This window comes from Astatotilapia calliptera, chromosome 18 (assembly GCF_900246225.1).
Source record: "Astatotilapia calliptera chromosome 18, fAstCal1.2, whole genome shotgun sequence".
Taxonomy (NCBI): Eukaryota; Metazoa; Chordata; class Actinopteri; order Cichliformes; family Cichlidae; genus Astatotilapia; species Astatotilapia calliptera.
In genome coordinates, this window is record NC_039319.1 from 3,624,572 (window position 1) to 3,644,414 (window position 19,843).

At 40.5% G+C, this 19,843-nt stretch overlaps 1 protein-coding gene across 2 annotated transcripts in view; it reads left to right on the plus strand.

Moving 5' to 3' along the window:
- Positions 1-19,843, plus strand: part of adcy8 (adenylate cyclase 8 (brain)) — a 125,074-nt gene that overhangs the window by 77,355 nt on the left and 27,876 nt on the right. The window contains exons 8-11 of one of the 2 annotated variants that reach the window (XM_026149144.1): positions 8,270-8,467; positions 12,389-12,489; positions 15,595-15,796; positions 17,341-17,430. In XM_026149144.1, coding sequence (XP_026004929.1) covers positions 8,270-8,467; positions 12,389-12,489; positions 15,595-15,796; positions 17,341-17,430 — 591 coding nt within the window. The remainder of the gene's footprint in view (positions 1-8,269; positions 8,468-12,388; positions 12,490-15,594; positions 15,797-17,340; positions 17,431-19,843) is intronic. The other variant, XM_026149145.1, reaches the window with a different exon arrangement.

Here is a 19,843-nt window from a genome sequence, read left to right on the forward strand (position 1 = left end):
CAGACTTCAATAATCAGCTGGTGATGCAACAATGGCGACATCCATCTTTCATGTATAAACGATATTTGACTAGGGCACTTTTGTGGGAAAATCCTCTGCTGATTTATGTCTGCCACTTTTATGTTTCAAATTATATAATGCTTTGTGAGAAAGGGCACACCGTCACATCAGTGCCACAAAACAATGGTGTAAAAGGAAGTTTGAATAAGTACAAAGGTCCCTGTTCTGTTGTCATATGTTGGTCTTTGCAGCAGTGTGTTCTGTTATTAATGTGTATACATACATGTAACCCCCGCTGGCTCGATGCAGCCAAACACTGCTCGACGACTAATCACTGTAGCCAGTCCAAAGACGGGAAATGCCAGATTCAGAAGCGGTTGCCCTTTAGGCTGTAGACTTCCTGAGGGATGTGCATGCCAGGAAAAATCACAGCAGCACGGCTCATAGCCCTGCCCCCTCCAAGTTCTTCTCTCATTAGCTGAAGACTAAGGCTCGCTATCTGTATTGTGGAATATGAAGTAATAGATTCAGATTTCAATTTAATTCAATTCATTTGTATTTATACAGCACCAAATCACAACAACAGTCACCCAAAGATGCTTTATATTGTAAGGAAAACCCTACAATAATACATACAGAGAAAAACACTATGAGCAAGCGCTTTGGCGACAGTGGGAAGGAAAAACTCCCTTTTAACAGGAAGAAATGTCCGGCAGAACCAGGCTCAGGGAGGGGCGGGGCCATCTGCTGCGACCGGTTGGGGTGAGAGAAGGAAGAGAGGCAAAGAGACTGGCTGTGGAAGAGATTAATAACAAGTATGATTCAGTGCAGAGATTTCTGATGTGGATTTTTTCTGCGATACTTGTTTTTTACAGAAGAGTGTTTTGTGTTTTGAATGGAGTTTTCACAGGTAGCAGAGGGTCAGAGAGGGGACTGACATACAAGGAAAACTTGGCAGTACACAGCAAGTCTACATCACAGATTTTTATATAAAATATTATGTAGCTTCATCCAATTTCTGGAAACAGGTATGCGTAACAAGAGAAGGAAATTCTTTTGTGGCTTTGATCTCTTGATGGTGGAAATCCTTGTTTTAAATATTTAAAATGTTCACAGCTTTCCTTTAAACTTCACAGGGATTCATGTTTGAAACCAGATTCTCCTCTAAAGAGAGGAAACCTAAAGAAAACATCCAGCTCCAGACGCTGATGATAAATTAACTGTGCGATGATGAATTTCAGCTTGTATTCATTTTTTCTGCATAAAGTCTGAGTTTCTACCTAGTGTGTTTTTTTTCATGTATTCTGATGAAGCTGACATTTGCGTCTCTCTGGGCTGCATGTGCAAAGATAAAGAGTGGAGTAGTAAAGTGTCTTTTATGCTTGTGAACAGGATGAAAAGAGTGAATCAAGAGAACCTTACCTTTCAAAATAAAACACACAGTTACATTATCAGTGCTGCAGGTTTTCAGCAATCTTGCATTATTATCATTGGAGCTCATCTCTGTTTCATTTCTTTCCGGCTCAGATGTTTGAAGGTTAAGTGATGAACAGGTTTGCCAAGTGACGGCTTGATGTTTTAGTTAGCAGAGGTGTCAAACAAAAGGCCCGGGGGCCAGAATCAGCCCGGCAAAGACTCCAGTCTGGCCCACTGGGGTGTCATTGGAAAATTTTAAACTTTGGACTTTCACTGGTATTTTCAGATGTTTTACAATCTTTGCTACTGAGAAATATACCCCCACCTCGGCTTTAAAAGGCTGACGGACAGCAAGTGGGTTGGTGGGCGGGGCATTCAACTTTGCATACACAGGACTATAGTATTTTCAGGTGACCTCATTGTCAAGGTTAAAGGTCAAGTTTTCTCTTTTAAACATGATCACCTGAGAAAGGATTTTCAAATTAAAACAGCACGAGATTTATCATGTTTAAAAAGTCATCCCTGGGCAGCTGTTATGAAGGGGGAAGTATTTAAAGTAAACCCAAAGCAATTCTGTGTCACGCTGTAAACAAAATTTATTTCTGAAGTAAAGTTTGATCTATTTTTCAGCCCCCTGGTACTTGCTGCGTGGTCATCCATCATCCAGGGTCATTTTAGTTTGAAAAAGCACCGATTTAATCAGATGTGGATTCGTGCAGCTCAGAACAGAAACCACGCTCTAGTCTCTTCCTGTAAAGATTTATGTTTATGGGTCAATAAGCCTTTTTATTACTTCTGTGCTGCCTTGTTTATGCATTTTATGGCATTTACACCAAAATCACAGTGTGGACATAAAACACTCCCAAACCCGATCTGAGTTTGTGCTGTAAAGCATCACAGCTGACTCTGTCTCTATTTAACAGACGCATGGAGCATGTCGCATTCAGACATATCGTCTGTATATTTTTCCCACATAAATGAGCTGAGATTAGTCTGAAATTAGCTGATAATAAAGTCTGCATACCGTCACCTCACCTGTCTTGGGCCTGGAGTGCGTAGCTGATGCTCATCAGCCAGTTTCCTCATTATAATGAAACCGCTCCAAATATGTTAATGATTTGACACAAAGGCCATGCGTTTTCATTCATATGCAAAAGATGAATTGTTGAGCTCAAGTTCAGTTTCAGCTCCGATCTCTTCGCTGTGTGCTGAGAGCAAACAGGGCTGAGCTCACAGTCACTGTTCTCCGTTGTGGTTTTTATTATGCAGACAGAACTTTTCCTGATGCTTTTAGTTTGCACCTCATTTCCTCCTACCTGCTAGGTTTTAGTGCAAGCTCTTGACATTTCAAGTGACAACTAGAAAAACAGTTCAGTTTGCAGATAAGTAAATAGACTGTCAACAAGTCCACAGTTTTCAAGCTCAAAGGCAGGAATGGGGCCTATCCTCTGGTGAAACTCTCGATGTGCCGCTCGACTAGGGCTGCTCAATTAATCGAATTTTAATCACGATTACGATCTGGGCTTTCAATGATCATTAAAAATGACTGAGCCGATTATTAGCCCCTCCCTCGTGCTTTACTCTCATGTGGCAAATCGAGCGCACCTCTCTGCATTTCGAACACGCATCACAACAATTAAGAGGACCCAAGGGAAGCTCGGAAAGCTAAGCAGAAGTTAATTTATTTTTTATATTGCAAACATTTGCACTGTTATCAGTATTTGCACACTATTTTATATTATTTTTTAAAGTCATTATTCAATACATTGTTACTGTTAACCCTTTAAATCCCTGTAGAACCTGAACCGCGTAAGCTAGCGCAATAATTTGTTTTGCATATGAAACCGGAGGAGTTGTACTTACATCTGATGCCATCAGCTTGTCCTCGGTCACGGTTTCCTTCCACATAAAGCTTTGCAAAAATTGCATAAAAAGCGCTTGCAGGAACAAAAACATAATATTCCAGAAACACGCTTTGCCGATCCGATCAGCTGTTCGTAACACTTCCCACATTGAAAAAGACGTCAACGTGAACTATCGCATGTCCGCCATTTCCTGTCCGAAACCGGAAGTGACGTCATTTTCGCGGAAAATGTAGTTTTTTACTTGTAGGCCTTAAAAGCCTATACTGGTGTTTTTATAAGTCATGTTTGACTTTTCTGAATAGTTTCTGGGATGCTTAGAACTCGAATTGCACTGCTGGAAATAGTTTATTTTGATGCACCTGCTGTTTCCTTTGCAAATTTGCATCATAGGATTTTTTTTTCCTGCAGTATATAAAAATAGCTGTATCTCCAAAATAAAACTATGAAGACACTCAAGATAAATTTCCTGTGGTGGGAAACTATTTTTTGCAACTTTTTTGTATTTAAAGTTTTGAGGGATAAACCTCTTAAATTTCTCCAAGTAGAAATATATGTAAAAAAAAACAAAAACGATTTTCAATTTTTTTGTAGTTTATTGCACTTTTTTGCAATTAATGTAGTTACTATGGACTTAATGCATACATATTATTAAAATATGGGCTATAACAGTTGTATAGCAACTTGAAATGCTCCCACAAATGGCACTACAGCATGTAAAAAAAAAAAAAAAACATAAGCTCTGGCGGACTTGATTCTATGGTAGGTCTTAAAGGGTTAAATAAATATCGTCAAATAATCGAGATCTCAATTTCAGTGAAAATAATCGTGATTATCATTTTTGCCATAATCGAGCAGCCCTGCGCTCGACGATAACAGCCCAAAGTGTGCGCGTGAGATAAATCAAAGGAAACAATCTGAGCTGTGTGGTGGATCAGAGCCCACTGAAAACACAATCTTGGCTTTTGCCTAGCTGCCCACAACAAAAATCTGAAGGAGATCCGGTGTGCTGTGCAGAGGCACAAGTAGAAGGCGAGGGAACAGGTCACAGAGGGAGCTAAAAATAGCAGCAGAACACAAGATACTCCAGAGGTGCACGAGAGTCAAGATTTTAGTCGGCCTCAAAGCACATTCGTCATTAAACAGAGGACTTCTTCTGAAGCCCGACGCAGTCAGACACGGTCGATAGTTCAGCTACACTCTCGGCTGAATCCAGGAAAACACAAATAAGAAGGATTGTCGTCACTGTAATCTGAGGTTTACCTCAATACAGGCATTTCACCAATAAAGGCATTTCCAGCAAGAACCTCAAACTTTAAAATATAATTACGTTTTATTTATTATTAATTATAATGAATAATTAATAAAACGTTCACTCTGTGGTTGTGAGACGTGAGAATCTTTCATCTGACAGTAAAAAGTGATCTTGCTTCTCGTGAATCATGAGGCACTGTCTGATAGACCTCTAAATTGCTGTCATTTATAAGCTCCAGGTAGCTCTGATTGGACTCACATTTGCATGTAATGACGGTCAGAGGAGCCCTGACATGAAACACAGAAGAAGAGGCATCCGCTAATGAAGGTGTTTGTTTGAGAACCTTCATTTAGAGACTGAAAACGAACGTTTAATGATCTCTCTGAGCACGATGGATGTCGCGCGTTAATGTGTTGAATGAAGCGAGATGAGGTGAGACGTTGGATCGGTCAGAATTGGTGAGAAATGTTGAATTTGACTACGTCTCCATCATCATTAATGGCTGCCAGCTCCACAGGTTTCAAACACTTCAAAGGGTAATTTGTAATATGTGGCTACTTAATAATGATGGGTAGCTAATGTCAATGGGCCTGAGAAAATGACTCTGATCCTCATGTGTGACCTTCATCGCTTTTACCTTTGGAGCCAACATGTCGTCTACGTCAGGATGGGCTGTACAGCTGAGAAAGAGTCAAAGTGGAGGCTGAGGTCATCGATAGAGAAAAAACACCAAAGGAGGACATGTGAGGAAGAGGTTAATTTCCTTTTTCCTACGAGCGATCCTTGATCCTTGTTACAATGACACTCAACAGCTTGTCACTGTAAGCTGCTGCAGTTTTACCCTTGAAGGAGGGAACTTAACTGTAGCCTTGAGTTTGTAACAATTTTTAAACCTCTGGGGACAATTTAATTTGTACCTTGATGCAAGGATACTGTTACGACCCCCTCTGCTAGGCGATAGGAGGGGAGAAACATACACAAGCCCTCTCATGAAATCAGAGTAAATAAGGGGTTTTATTACGAACATTGAACTGAAAACCGACAGGGCTGTTCAACAGACCACCGGGAAAACAATTAATACACAAAGAAAAGAACAGGCAAGAGTAAAAGCTAAGGGTTAACTAAAGTGGGCCAGCAGACACAAGACTGTAATAAAACTAAGGTCAGCTGTATATCAGAGTTTACAAACAGAGTTCAAATATTAGGCAGACGAGGAGGACACAGCATGTTCACGTCAGCGCAGCAGTTGCCCACCAATTTGCACTGAAGTAAAAGAGACCATACATTCTTTGGCCAGTGTAGTCCACCTGCAATGCGCTCAAACACTGTGAAATAAGAGTCTACCTCAGTTTCTCTAAATGCTGGGACTAATGTGATGTGCCTACTTACATCAAAGCTGTCTTCTGGCTTCTTCTGGGATGGTAACTGCGGGGCTGACCGAGGTGTAGGAGGACTGGCAGATACAGCGGCTCCCCTCTCTATCTCCAGAGCCCTAACCTTTAAGTGCATGGCATCCACCTCCAACTGCTGCTTTTTTAACTCCACCTCCTTTATGCGCAGTGTTAACTGCAGCTCTTCCGCAGAAGGGCCAGTTTGAGAAGGGAGATTTTTCAGTGGGGCAGGAATACCAGCAACAGCTCCCAGCTCAACTCCCTCTGCAGGACCTGGCTCACCAAACAACCCCCTTTCATGCAGTTTAATACACAGGAGTTCTTTAAGCTCCTTTTTCTTTGCATTCAATGGCACAGTCACATCAAAGAAATTGGCAATAAGAATGAGGTCATCCTTTTTACATCTGTCCAGCTTTTCTTCAGTTGGGCCTAAAGCGAAATCCTCCAATTTAAATTCCATACTAACACACACCCTCCCACACAAGAAAAAACTGCCAACCAGAAAAGTAGAGCTAACCAAGAACACAGGTAACCCACCTGCGACAACGGCAACGAACAAAGAACAAAGAACGAGTCAACCCGACGGAAAAAAAAAGGATGGACGAGCCCCCAATGCAGAGGGGGTCGTAACTATACAAAAATGGCCCTCTTATAAAAAAAAAGGTGCACAGTCTGCAGAGCAGTGTTATTGTTATTCACACAGACACTGAAAGTGTGTCTTTAAAACACTTTTCTAGCCTCACTGAAGCTTTATGTGTCTCATATCTAAACAGTGGATCCTAAAACTAATGTGTTTGAACTGAAACCCAGAACTAACTTGCTGTGAAGTGATGTTCTGCCAGTGATACAGAGTGTATGTCAGATTGTAATAAATGTGTCCCACATAACTTAAACCAGCGGTCCCCACCCCTCGGGCCACAGACCATGAGTCGTTTGGCACCGGGCCGCGAGAGTTGAGGCTCGGGTGTGAAATTTATGGTTTTCAGGGTTTTTATCATTTTTATCATTAACTCCGTTTCCCTGGGTCTTTCCCGTGTGTTGTGAATAAATCTTCTTTTTTTGGCACCGATACTGATTTTGATTTTTGGTACTGATTTTATTTTGTTGTATTTATCCACGACACCTTAAAGGCCGGTCCGTGAAAATATTGTTGGACATAAACTGCTCCGTGGTGCAAAAAAGGTTGGGGCTTACACGGTAAAACCTGAACATCTAAGAGTCAAATTTATATTTTACCTAAAATTTTAGAGACATTTAAAATTTAGACAAAACTGTGCCGACAAGTATTTTAACACCTTTGGTACATATGTGAAACCTTTTCTGGACCTTTGAGGTCGGACATTTAGTCCTTTATAGTTTGTTTTTCATGTTTGTGCATTTACACAGCCTGCGTGAAACTCTGTGTTTTACTCCAGTGTCAGCTCTGGTATGGGCTAATAGCCTTTAAATGAATAAGTAAATGATTCATCAGTTGTATCTTTTTGGATCTGCATGCTGGTGACCTCATGAAAGTATAATCAAAATAACTGCAGAGTAAATCCGGATGTACTGACCTCGGTGTTTCTACATTTGTAGATTTGGCCGTTTTCACAGTCAGACTGAAACGTCTGTAAGCAGAAATGATCTCACCCGAAAACCTTTGGGGGGGAAAGCCTGTAATGATTCTAGTAGACTTGATTTGCAGAGGATGAAAAGGGTTGCTTTAAAAAGAGAGTTATGGCAGCTTTTGACCTTGGATATATTTTAGTTAAAGGAAGGCCGAGTGAGACGGGAAGCGATGAAGTGGTAAATTAAAACCCGAGGAGACCCTTGTAAAGAAAGAGCCTTGCGCTGTTCAATTACCTTTTATAATAGTGCATATTAATGTCTTGCAGGGTTGTCTGGGGTGAGGGTTTAATGGAGTTTAACTTTGTTTCTGGAAAGTTTTGAAGGTTATAATAATAACAGGTGGAAATAAATGGTTGCGCATTTGCTCCGCTTGTATCCAAACCTTTGTTTTCTGTCCTTCATGTCACGATTTGCCATTTTGATTCTGTTTTCACGTCCCGCACATGAGTTACAGCTTTGTTATAATGCGTGCTTGTTTTAAGAGCTTTGTCACCACTAACCCGAGTGCAAAGTGAACCTGCTGCAGGGGTGAATGGAAGATGCATGACTTGCTCTGAAGTGTCGGTCTGATAGCCGATGTTGCATTTTGGTCTTCCCTTTTCTTCCTTTTCCTTAACTTTCTTTTGTGTATGTACTGAATGTAACTGTGTGTCTGTTCTTCTTTTTCATTTGTAACTTGAATGAAACCAAAAGGGGGACAAGCAGGTTCATTCTATGTGCATGTGCTTTCCCTCTAGACTCTGGCTGCCCTAACGAGAAATTCGATAAATCTGCTTCCAAACCATCTCGCACAAGCTTTGCATGTCCACTCTGGTCCTGAGGAAATTAACAAGCGAATAGAGAGCGCCATCGACTTACGGAGTGGCGATAAGTTGAGAAGAGAGCATATCAAGCCTTTCTCACTGATGTTTAAAGACTCCAGCCTGGAAGAGAAGGTAGCTGGGGTTTTAGACAGATAACTGTTTTTTTCTTTCTCTCTCCCTCCTCATATCTTTTCCTAAATGACGACTTTCAGAAGCAAAACAATAACCAGCAATTTTTTATTGTCCCATCATGAGTAAGCTAAAGGCACATGAGGTACTACTGTGGGATTGCAGGAACAAAAAGACTGACATTTTGTATTTTACTGTCAATCTGAGTCAATTTAAGATTCCACAACTTTTAATGACTTAACAAAAAAAGTTGTGTTTTTTGGGGGGAGGGGATACGATGCACTGCAAAATAGATTTAATGGTCAAGGATTTTCTTTTAGCTAAAGACTTACTCATCTTTGTAGCAAATGGACTCTGAAGTGTGCCACCACAATAATTAATACAGCAGAACGTAGAATGCAGAAGGTTAAGCCAGACATTGGCGTCGACCTGGATTTTCTCTGAAAAGCTCTGAAATGAAGCAAAACAATGAGCAAAACAAGAAAACTGACGCCACAGAATATCTATCAGACATCTAACCAACATCTAACCCTCCTTCCTGTAGCACACAGGTAGTGTTTGGGATTTAGGCTTCATCACTCTAGAGTAAAAGTAGGAGAAGCAACTTTCTTGCTTACCTCCTTCCTTACATTGGATTCTTTCTCCTCCACTGCCTGTTTGCAATTAGTTAGCTAGTCAACCGCTTTTGATTGTAAGATTGCACAATTCACCTGCCTCCAGACTGACTGTAAATTATCACCCTTTAACTCATAAATGCAGACAGATGTACACATGTAAGTCTGCATCTCCTTGCAACAGGGAACACAACTTAACTAGTTGCCAACTGTTCCGCTTATACACCTTGGTTGTCGAGGCCCGGGGCCATTTTGCAGTTAAACTGCTGTCCTGTGGCAACTATGTTGCTATTTATGGAGGAATTTATGAACTTAACTGAACTCGCTTCATCTTATTGTAAGTTTATTGAAAGTTTTGAAGTTAGAATAGAATAGAATAATCGTTTAATTGTCCCACTAGGGGAAATTTGGTTGTAACAGCAGTTGCTTTGAAGGCAGCAACTGATTGCAGTGAAAGTTGTTGCAGACCTCGTTTTATCTTCAAAGCAGCCACTGCAAGTTTGTTGCACATGGTCACAGTCGTTTTGATTGTGTCATGGTCCCCAAACACTGTTTTGCCTCGTGTGGCTGTAGCATTAGCAAATGTGTTGCATATAGAGCTGGGTGTCTGATAAGTATATATCCTGCAGGAGCATATGCTGGGATGGTGGAAGGCTTCAAACAGCAGGCCGTGTTGCAAGGTAGCAGCAGAAGTGACATGTCAACATTTTCAGCTTAAAGCTGTGAGTGTATGTTTGGCTCGTAAATGACTTTATAATCAGTCAATAATTAATACATTTGAGTTAGTATATTATTATCCATAATTCCATTATGCAATTTAAATGAAAGAAAGTGAAATTAAATTCTTCTAATTAAATGTATTTTAGGATTCTTCTCAGGTTTATATGTTCAAACAAAACAGGTTAAAAATATACAACAATTAATTATTATTCTGTTGGCACACTTCACACTCCGTAATAACAACACAATCAGCTTCATCTCTAACATTACAGACTAACTCTGCATGGCATTAATATCTTCTGTGAGTTAATGTAACTATTATTCTCACGCATCAAACACGTGTAACTGTGACTCATGTTTGACGTGCTTCAAATCTGATGAAGGATGTGAGATTTTTTTTCTTCGCCAAGCTTCGAAGCTGGATGAAACATGATGTTTGCCAACACCTGGAGTCCAGTTTCCACCTTCAGTTTACTCATGACCAAACGTCCATGCCGTGGACCCCTTTTACAGTCCTGTGGAAAAAGTTGACAACATATTCAACTCTATTTTTTTTTCTTTCTTTTTTTTTACAGGAGCACACTGCATTCACTAAAGGAAAACAGCATGACAGGAAAAAATATGTTTTTTCTCAAAATCCTGACTTCCATATCCCATAACTGCAGCTGAACGTGTCATAATGATGAGATGTTTGAAATATTTATTTCTGTTAAATGTACTATATGTAATACTAGAGTGTCTACATTAGGATTTATTATTATAAAATTTTATTTATTGTTACTTTTTTAATCATCTGTGGTATGTCGTTTAATGTCGTTATTGTGTTAGAAACTACACAAAAGATTATTTACAATTCTATATAAGCAGTAGTGTCAATAGTCAAATGACCTTTGATGAATTAATCTGCATCATACCTTACTATTTAGCAGTTTGTGATTTTATTAATCTGAAAACAAATTTAAAGATATTTAAAAAGTGGTTTTGTGTTTTATTTCGTCTTTAAAAGAAACAAACTCAAATACAAACATCTAAACGGGGTTAAACACAGCTGCCAGTTTTCATTGCCGTTATCATGAGATATGGAAGTTGGAAAGTGTGTCTGTGTTTTCCCGCCTTTTCTTTAGTGAATGCAGTGAACTTCTGAAGCTTTTGGTCCCTTTTTACCCTATTTTTTGTTACATTACTGAGCTCACTTTGACCTTTAAGTTGACTTTCGTTTTGCCTCTCCCTCTTCACATTTGTGTTTCCCCTTGAATCTTACGTTAAAAACTTTTTCCAAGAATCTATTATTATTATTATTATTATTATTATTTTGTTGCCCTCTTAACCTCTTTAGTAAATGTGCAGTGATTTGCTGTTGGCCTCCCTCATCTTTTTTTGCCAAAGTTGTGACAAAACGTAAAGCATCCTCTTGCTAATTTCCCAGCACCCTTTGAGAAAGAGACAGAGCGAGGACGGGGCAGCGGGGGTTACAGGGTGGGAAGTTTTCAGTGAAACAATTCAGGGCAGTTTGGTCAGACTGGTGACTCAGGTCAAGTTATGTTCGTGTAACTCGGCAGAAGCCACAGGATCAGAAAATTAAAACGTGTTAACGTGTAGACTTTAAATATTTTTAAATTAAATATTTAGAAACAGTAAAGTATTTAGAAGCAATAATAAATATAGCTATCTGATGAGACAGTGAATACTACTGTTATGATTGTGCACTTAGTAAGCTAATTAGCATGAGTACGCTAGCATGGTGCTAGGCTAGTGCTAGCTTAGTGCTAGCTTGGTGCGCTCCAAAATTCAAAAACATCTTCCAAGTGTTATGAGTAATGGTTATGATTAAAACAGTCAACTAGTGTTTTAATATCTCCCTTTGTGTACTTGTTAAACAGGCTAGCGTATCTCTTTCTGTTTTTAGTGTAGCAGCCAAGCTAGTCTTCTTATTTAAGAGAACAGGTCGTTTTATCAAACATTAAGAAAATTCTTGAACCTTTGGCCAGGTGCAAATAGTCTGAAGGTTTCCTCACAGGTCTGGATTACTTACATTGATTGCTAGCATAACTATACCAGGTTTCAGAATATAAAAATTAGAAAGTAGGTCTATATGTAAAATACAGAGAAAAAAGTAGGAGAAAGTCAAAAAGGTTGAGGCTTTTAGAAATCCTTATTAGAGTTTTTTATTTGGTTGAGTTGTTAGCATTGATACTTTAGGACTAAAAAGACATTTGAAAGAAAAAGCTAATTAATTTGATATTATTCCTACTCTAAATATAGTAACCATTTGAAGTCCCACCTGAGTTTTAGCTTTGCAGTCTGCTTATTTTGACACGGCGTGCATCGTTTTCGTCTCTGACTCTGCTAAAAGCTAGCATTGTGCTTGTGAGCTTCGCACCTTCCCCAGGACCCCACAGCTAACCCACCAGCTCCTGTCTCTCTCTAACGCTTGTGTTTGAACCGTGGCATGCATCTGTGGCAGTGTACTGGCGTGTTTGAGTTGCATTTTGATGTCTTCTCTGTTTGTCTGAAAACTTGTTTCTCGTCTTCCCCTCACCTGCTCCTCCTCCTCCGTCTTCTTTCTCTTTGTCTTCTCTTCATTGTGCAGTATTCACAGATGAGGGACGAGGTTTTCAAATCCAACCTGGTGTGCGCCTTCATTGTGCTCGTCTTCATCACAACCATCCAAAGCCTGCTACCCTCTGCCAGGTAAGAGAGCAGATATTCAATAAAATGATCATTTCAAAATGCGCACTCTCTTAATTCTGCATGTGTAGCAGCTTTTGCACCTTCAGTGTAAAATAGGAACTTCCCTGACCCTCTTGGTTGCGTCTAAGACACTGGGGACTGATTTTTATGTGGGTGTAGCACCAAAATCCAATGGATACACTGTTTATGTTTGCTCCTGAGCTCCACAGTCATGGACAGGGCGCATATGGATTATTTAGTGAGGCGCAAATGCAAAACAGTAGATTAGAGATTACAGGTTTTACAGTTCTACTACTGCTTACGCTTACTGTCGCCATCTTGAATTGACTTTCCGAGTTAAAAGTCCTACCTGGGGGGCTGTTCCAGATGGAAATCCTGGGGAACTTGGAAATTCTGACATTAATCTGTACCGCACCAAAATCATATCAGAGAGGAAATGCTAGCTGTCCAGTATGTTCCATGGTGCTTGTTTATGTGTAAAAACATGGGTCATGTTGAGGCTGGAGGCTATTCTAAAGGTCATAGGGTGAGAGGCAGGGTACACCCTGAACAGCTCACTGGTCTATCACATAACAAAACCCTGACCTATGTAGCCTTAGTATATGGGTTAGCATTCTCTGCTGCACACAGCTGTAGATGCTCATGTCATCTGTGAGAGGTTAAGGACTTGGGTTGAGTGAACAGATTTAGGTTGTATTTTAAATGTAAAGGTTGAGGTTTTCTTTTTTTCATCATGTCAGAGGTTTAGAGGGTGGGGGGGAGTGGGTTAGGTGAAGGAAAGAAGAGAAAGGAGGCAGAAACAGCTGCGTTATAAGCGTATCTTGCCTTGTGTTGTCTCTGTGACTCTGACTGTGAAGGAAATCTTGTGTGACCAGGTCAGCTCGAGCAGAATCACAAGCTTTTAATGAATCTCAGCCGAGGAGAACAGAGTAAGGTAATGCCAACTGACAATCTGAAAGCCGCTTTGATACCTGCCTGCATCTATAGAACAACAGCACACAAGCTTCACTAAATACAAGAATTCTGCAGGTTTGTGTTGTCCTCAGACTCTCTCAGGAAATATTCCCCTGCAATGGTGCTGCTTTCAGGTCCTTATATAAATCATCATTAACTCACGTGAATGAAAACCAAACAAAGAACCAGAGTCATAGCTGAATATCTGGTTAGTGTCCAGATCTCAGTGTAAGTTTAAGCATTATAAAAACTCCTACCTTAAAAAAGAATTGGTCGCACCGGACAAAAAAGCAGCGGCCATTTTTATTCGGTTAGCGTTGGCCTGTGTTGTGTTATTCTGTAAGAGCACCACATACGTTTTCAGTAATTTGCCCGTTTTAGTTCAGTGGTGTGCCTTGTTTTCCAAAACTACACCTACTCTGTGCTAATAGCGAGCCTTCAGTGTTCAGATGTTCGTTCAGTAGATGACCATATGGAGCTACAATTGATAAAAACAAAACCGAATACACCAAAGCCAGAGTGAAAAGTGAAAGCAAAAGTCATTAAATTGATGTTTGATGTGATGGAGATACTTTTCCAGCAGGTGACACGTTTTAAAACCTTTACCAGTGTGTGTGTGTGTGTGTGTGTGTGTGTGTGTGTGTATGTGTGTGTGTGTGTGTGTGTGTATTCATATCTTTGTGGGGACCAAAAATTGGAAGTTTATTGTACTTGTGGGGACCAACAGCTCTTATGGGGATGTGGTTTTAGTGTCAGGGTTACAATTGGTTATGGTTAGGTTTAGTGTAAGAGTTAGGCATTCATGTTTCATGGTTAGGGTAAGGGGCTAGGGAAAGCATTATGTCAATTAGATGTCCCGAAAGATATAATTACCCGACGTGTGTGTGTGTGTGTGTGTGTTTGTGTGTGTGTGTGTAAGAGAGATTTTTTTAGGCCACACGTTGTACATTGTGGAGGTGGACAGTGCCATTGAGTGCACACTAACATTAACCTCCTCTGCATCCCGCCCAAGTGGCAGCGCTATCAGTCATCTGTGATCCCACATTGGGCTGTTAGGAGTTTAGAGCACATTTCCCAATCCTAATTGGTATTAGGATATTGGTGGTAGCCCTGCGTCAGACTGAAGACCTGTCCAGGGTGTACCCTATCTCTCACCCTAACACAGCTGGGATAGGCTCCAGTGGCCCCTGCGACCTTGAAAAGGATAAGCGGAAGCGATTGGATGGATGTAAAATTTGTTATTACATAAAAGAAGAGCCCAGACCTGTTGTGCCATCTGTTGATATCTCGTAATACAATACGTTTGAAGTTTTGGACATACATAATATTTTTTTGTTTCTTCAGACTATTTTTCACTTAACCCTTCATGCATGAATTCAATCTCAATCAGGATTTTCTTCTTCAGTGTTTTTATTTATCTTTAGGTGTGAAAAGATGAATAAAAATACTTAAGAAAAAAGTTGTCATAATTCATGTATGAAGGGCTTAAATAACAATAATTACAATGCAACACTTTACACATCTATAGTAACATTAAAGGACCAGTGGGTGGCAGGGTATGGAGTGACACATCAGTGTCCAATGTGGTTTATGTGCAAGTGTGCCATCAACACTGACACAAATACAAGAAAACAGCCTTTGAATAGCTGTCCACTGTAGTGACCAATATGCGTTACCATTTTTCACAAGCTTATTGAAATGCTCAGTAAGCTCGTGACATAAAGAAAACAAAACATCATCCATGTATCCAATTCCTGGTCACAGTGCTGCTGTCCCAGCTCTTATATGGCGAGAGGTGGGTACACACGGGCAGCTCACCAGTCTGTTGCAGACTCACAGTTACACATCAAGCTTATTTAGAGTCACCAGTTCATCCAACATGCTTGTTTCTGGACCGTGTGAGGACGCAGAGAGAGCAGACACGGGGAGAATGTGCAGACTCCACGCAGAGAGCTCTCGGGCAGTCTGTGAGGTCAAACCTGGGACCATCTCACTATGAAGCAACAGTGCTAGCAACTGCACCACTATGCTGGGCTCACAATTAAATATATTCAAATTATTCTTTAAAAGTCAGCTTGATTACCTGTTCAAATAAAGACTAGTCCTAAGCTGCAGTGTCCCACTGGCATATTTATCATTGTGTTTTTGCAGCATGGTAACCATGGTGATCCAGTTCTCGGTCCTCATCATCCTCCATTCCTGCCTGGTCCTAGTTACGACAGCGGAGGACTACAAGTGTCTGCCTCTGGTCCTGAGAAAAGCCTGCTGCTGGATAAACGAAACCTACGCGGCACGAAACGTCATCATTTTCGTCTCGATCCTCATCAACTTCCTGGCAGCCATGATCAATATCGTGAGTTCTTTAGTTATTTTTTTAGATATATTATTTAAAACATGGGGTCAATGTCTGTCTGCAAAATAACTGTCAGAATGCATCAAATATGGGAACGCTACATGGTTAGTACCGTAGCATTTCTTCATACTTCGGGCAACAGCACAGTGTGTGTGCGATTTTCTTTATAAGTGTGTGTTTGTGGTAATGAAGAAACATTTCAACTACTTCAATAGCATGGTTGCTAAAATGTATTTTAATGGGTTAATTAAATATGGAGCTTCATGAAACAGAGGAATACGATGTAGGCATCTAGACATGGCTGATTTGATGGTGTGCAGTACCTCAGTCCATCCAGTGGGGTAAATACAGACTACAACACTTGACTTCGTACTTGTTGGAAAGCACAGTGGTACGACATTTAATGCCAGTTGAGAATTCCGTTCCAAATATTTTCTATAAGATTGAGGTCTGGACACTAGCTAGAGTATTTGGATCATTCGGATCTCCTTTGTTATCTTGGTGGTGGGTTTTTGATCCATGACCCATCTTCAGTGTTCTGGCTGAGGCAAGAAACTTCTTGTCAAAGATTTTATGCCACGTGACTCCGCCCATTGTCATCCTGTACTCTTAGCAGAAAAACAGCTCAGTGTAATGTTTCCACTCCCATGCTTGGCTGCATGTGTTGGGTCGAGTTGACTTTGGCTCCATCTGACCACAGCTCTTTCTGCCAAGCCTTCTCTGAATCATTCAGATGTTCACTGCCAAACTTGGGACAGACCTCTACATGTATCTTCTTCAGCAGGGGGCTTGTGGGAACTGCAAGACTTCAATCCATTATGCCGTAGTCTGTCATCAATGGTGTTCTGGGTGACTGTGGTCCCAACTACTTTCAGATCATTAACAGGCTCTTCCTGAACCTTTGCTTGATGTTCTGTCTTTCTCCATTAAAATTAAAGACTTTGTTTCTATGTGAATGAGCAAACTTACAAATTGAGTAGGGGATGAAATAATTAATGTTTAACACCATGCATTGCATTTTCTTATTATTTTAATCAACTAGGAACATCCTTGTTCTCACTCTGTTGTTGTAATTTATTAATTAAATTTTTGAAATACATATTTTTATTTTTTTTTTTAAATAGAAGCTGCTAAGGTACGTTGGAGATAAAAGCAACGAGCATACAATATTCTGCAATGAAGTAACCCACTCAACTGCTTAGTTTGTAAAGTATTTGTTCAGTTGCTTTATTTAGTCAGATTTTAATTACCTACACATCTACATTACCCCCCTCCTTCTGTAAAAATCCTGTGTTGCTGCTAATTCAACCCTTCAGGTCTTCTTCAGTTATTCGTGTCAACTGCATCACTCCTTCTGTGCCGGAGAAATTTGGTGTTTTCCTGCAGAAAGTTGAAATCAGCTGTCGATTTCTCACACAACTATCTTGAAATATTAAAAGCGTGATGGAAATTTGTCTGAAAGGGAATGTGGGGTATTTTTATGCAGATCCTGCATCATTTAAAACTGCACAACAACACTAATCCACCCTGTTGGTCTCCCATAGCTGTGGTGCGACTTCGACAAGTCCAGTACCTTCAGGAACCAGACGTACAACGAATCGGCCTCCATCCCAGACATCTGCTTCTACCCAGAGGTACAAACTAAATGAGGTGTCTGAATTTTGCAGTCGGGTCCATCTGTTGTGTCTTTTTTTTTCTTCCCACTTGTGTGACAGCGGCAAACTGATGAATTAAACATCCTCGACATCTGCTCGCGCCCAGAGGGAGGTCTCGCCTCAGACAACGCTACGACTGATGGAGCCATCAGAACGTCACGGAGAAAATATCCATTATGTTGTTTTGCTCACATAATATGCAGCTGATTGATGAACTCAATAAGGGAGCCACATTTTTATAGCTCCGAGCTCGGGTTGACTCATGTATTGTTGCATGTATACATCATAAACGTATTTCCTCCTGAGGCTCATGCGCGCAAATAAGACCTATTTTACACACATAAAGAAGAGTTATTGACTTTGTTTTAGGCCGCACCAGAACGCACTCCAATATTAAATTAGACAAAAACTGATGTCTGTGCCAATGTCAGAGGCTTTTGGTGCAGTGAGCGGGCTGTCAGATATTTCATTTTTATAAAAGGGCACTTTACCAACTTTACACATAAAGGCCAGTCGACTCATTCTCATCTTGTGATAATGGAGGTTTAATGTGGAGGAGCTAATGAGTTCATAGTGATGCCGTAAATGTTACTTCAGTTTGGAGACAGAAGATTGGCAGCAGGAGGTTTGTGAGCAGGCGAGGGAGTCCACCAGTGAGGACAAAGGTAAACACAGAATGTTTTCAGGGGTGAAGAGTCAGGATGATTTCTGCAGCTGCAGCAGTCATCTCTTATTAATTAAGTAAAAGTGTTACACACGTCACTCTAAGTGCTAATGCAGGCATGCTAACAGGTATGCTTAGTTTAGTTTGTTTGCATGATAATACAAAATGTGTCCCTATTCATAAAATCCGTTCATAAAATTCCAGCTTGCCCAGTGTCCCCTTCAAGCTTGTCTCTTGTCAGATCTCTGAACATGTCAAACGCCTCAAATTTTCAATAAACTGAGTCGTAGCATCTAGAGCTAGACTAGACGAGGAGGAGAGCACAATAGTGGATGACATTGTAAATCCTTTGCTTCTGAAGGTGAAGAAGGCCTCACCCATGTATCCTGGGTCAGGATGCAAATGTCGTAGAGGACTACGAGTACCTGGTTGTCCTCATCACCAGCAGGCAGACCAACACAGCTGCAGTGTACTCTGCTGAGCACCATTAGGAAATCTTCCTCTATGATTGGCTGCAAACTGGAGACTTTGTTTAGTGACTTCCTCTCTATCACAGCTTTCAAACTGTTATCTATCAAAGATCACTCTGATCAACCTCTGCACCACATGCTAACATCCACTATATTACAGTATGGATATCTGGCAGAGATTCACCAGTCACTTATTATTATAATTAATAATATTATTATTATCATTATTATTTGCCACTTGCCCTGTGAGCCCGCTCAGCTGGGATAGGCTGTCCCAGCTGAATGGGCAGATGTTGAGTGGAGACCTTTTCAGTGCACTGTGGGCTACGGCTGTTGCACTGCAGTTCATTCAGAGGTCATTTCCTCTAATGTTTCCCCTCTGATGCTTCAGGACTTTACAGTAGTACTGTGCTTTGAAAGTCTGACCATGAGGGATGAATTCAAGGTGCATGAAAAAAGAAACCACATTGTGCATCATGTGTTGATCATGCTTCTCACTTGAATTATAGCGATGACACTTGAGTCAGCTGTACACAGAACTTCATATCTGCACAAGTTTAGGTCACGGTTTCCTGCAATGTATTGCAAAACTACCCCACTCTACTACTACTGACGATTCTCACACATGTAAAAATCGGCTTGGAGAAAACTGAAGAACCAGGAAAATGTTATACACCTTTTTTTATATATATATATATATATATACTGTTTGTTCAGACGACTGGATGTCCATCCACTTGTGTCCACTTTGGTGTGTTATATACATATAACACATCTATACGGTCTCGTCTTCCTCCTTTTCCTTCTGCTCTATTGAGCTGCTCACATGCAGCGCTTCACTTTTCTGTCTGTGCTGGCACAAAATTATTGCACCATCAACATTATGGGAGGTTGGCAGAACCTCAAGAATCGAGTGAAAAATAAAATCCAGCCGAATCACAACGTCTTCTACCAGGTCAAACAGCTTTCCAGTCTCAAATCCCAGTTGCAAATGGTCCAAATGGGACTTCTGTGTTTAAAAAGAGCAGGAGCCCTGGAAGCAGTAGAGCGGTCCATGAGAAGATGACTTTGAATGGATATTGATGAAATTTGAATCAGTTATGTTTTTCATGTTCATCTGCAGAGTCGTGGAACTTTTCAAGCGTGTGTTTGTTGACAGATATTTAACACTGAGTGCAGCTGTGGCTGATTGGAGTTGCCAACATTTTTAAATACATTATTGTTCAGATGAAGTTGACCATGCGTTTTAATTTTTCAC